This window comes from Morone saxatilis, unplaced genomic scaffold, assembly GCF_004916995.1.
Source record: "Morone saxatilis isolate NCDOM2014 unplaced genomic scaffold, NCSU_SB_2.0 Contig14, whole genome shotgun sequence".
NCBI lineage: Eukaryota > Metazoa > Chordata > Actinopteri > Moronidae > Morone > Morone saxatilis.
Window position 1 is genome coordinate 22,383,637 of NW_023339696.1, and position 1,269 is coordinate 22,384,905.

The window sequence follows — 1,269 nt, forward strand, 5'->3', positions numbered from 1 at the left end:
TGTCCATCTGTCTGTCCGTCTGTCCGTCTGTCCATCTGTCTGTCTGTCCATCTGTCTGTCTGTCCGTCCATCCGTCTGATGTCGTGTTTCTTGTCTTATTAAAGTCAGCTCAGTTCAAAAACAATAAGAAATAAAACCGCTGTGGCTTCGTCTCCCCGACTTCCTCTCTCACTGCTTCTTGGCGCTCGTCTCTCGCTCGGCGGCGTCCATGGCGGCCATGTTCTGGGAAGCGGTGACGAGGTGCAGGGCGCTGATGCCGGACTTGAGCAGGCAGATGATCCCGCAGAGTCCCTGCAGCCAGTAGAGCCAGGCTGCAGACAGACAGACAGACAGACAGACAGACAGACGGTCAGCATTGTTTTTAGGGTGGAAAAGCTTCTGATTTTATGTTTTCTGTTAGAAGTGTTCAGATGTTAACCTGCATATGTTGGACAATTAGCATAATGAGCTTTAATAATCAGCTCTGTGGAGAATAAAGGAGGTTTTGGGTTATTGAGGACGTTGAATCCATTTCTGACATTTTAAAAGTAGAAAATGGACATTTAAACTAGAAGAGGCCACATCAGCTCCCTGTGGCTGATTGTGATGAATTTTAAGTTACTTTTGATGTTAAATGTTTTTCGGAACAATTTTTTAAATCTAATTTTTAATTTCTAAAAGATTTAAGTTTTTCTAAAGATGAAAAGTAACTTACCTCAACAACAGATTATTATTAGGTCAGCAAAACCTTTTCATTTATTTCAAAACTAAAACGTTTGAGTTTAACAAAACAAAATAAAACGATATGATATAGATAGATATGAGTAAATATAAGTTTAATCAACATTGTATTACAGTGTAGGTGATGCTAATGAATGCTAATGTCAGAAATGGATTCAGCATCTTTAATAAACCCTAAACCTCCTATACTGTCCAAATCAGCCAATCAGCTGCTGAAACACTGTCCAAAGAGCTGATATTAATGATAATGATGCTAACGGTCCAACAGCTGGAGAGCCACACTGAGCGTCTCTAACAGAGAACTCTGGACTGTCGGACAGACGTCTTACCAGCTGGTTCCTGGATGTGATGGAGGAGGTAGAGGAGGCAGAAGAAGAGCTCGTTCCCGGCGCACATCACAAACAGCACCGGCTGCAGGAGACACACAGAGTCAGAGAGTGTGTGTGTGTGTGAGTGTGTGAGAGAGAGAGAGAGAGAGAGAGAGTGTGTGAGAGAGTGTGAGAGAGAGAGAGAGAGAGAGAGAGAGAGAGAGAGAGAGACCTCAGTGGG

At 43.1% G+C, this 1,269-nt stretch overlaps 1 protein-coding gene across 1 annotated transcript in view; it reads right to left on the reverse strand.

The window, feature by feature from the left end:
• Window positions 1–6: 6 nt before the first annotated feature.
• The window catches only part of cdipt (CDP-diacylglycerol--inositol 3-phosphatidyltransferase (phosphatidylinositol synthase)), a 3,763-nt gene continuing 2,500 nt past the window's right edge, over window positions 7–1,269 (reverse strand). The window contains exons 4-5 of the mRNA XM_035654281.1: window positions 1,050–1,206; window positions 7–311 (exon numbers count right to left, since the gene is read on the reverse strand). Coding sequence (XP_035510174.1) covers window positions 169–311; window positions 1,050–1,206 — 300 coding nt within the window. The 3' untranslated portion in view covers window positions 7–168. The remainder of the gene's footprint in view (window positions 312–1,049; window positions 1,207–1,269) is intronic.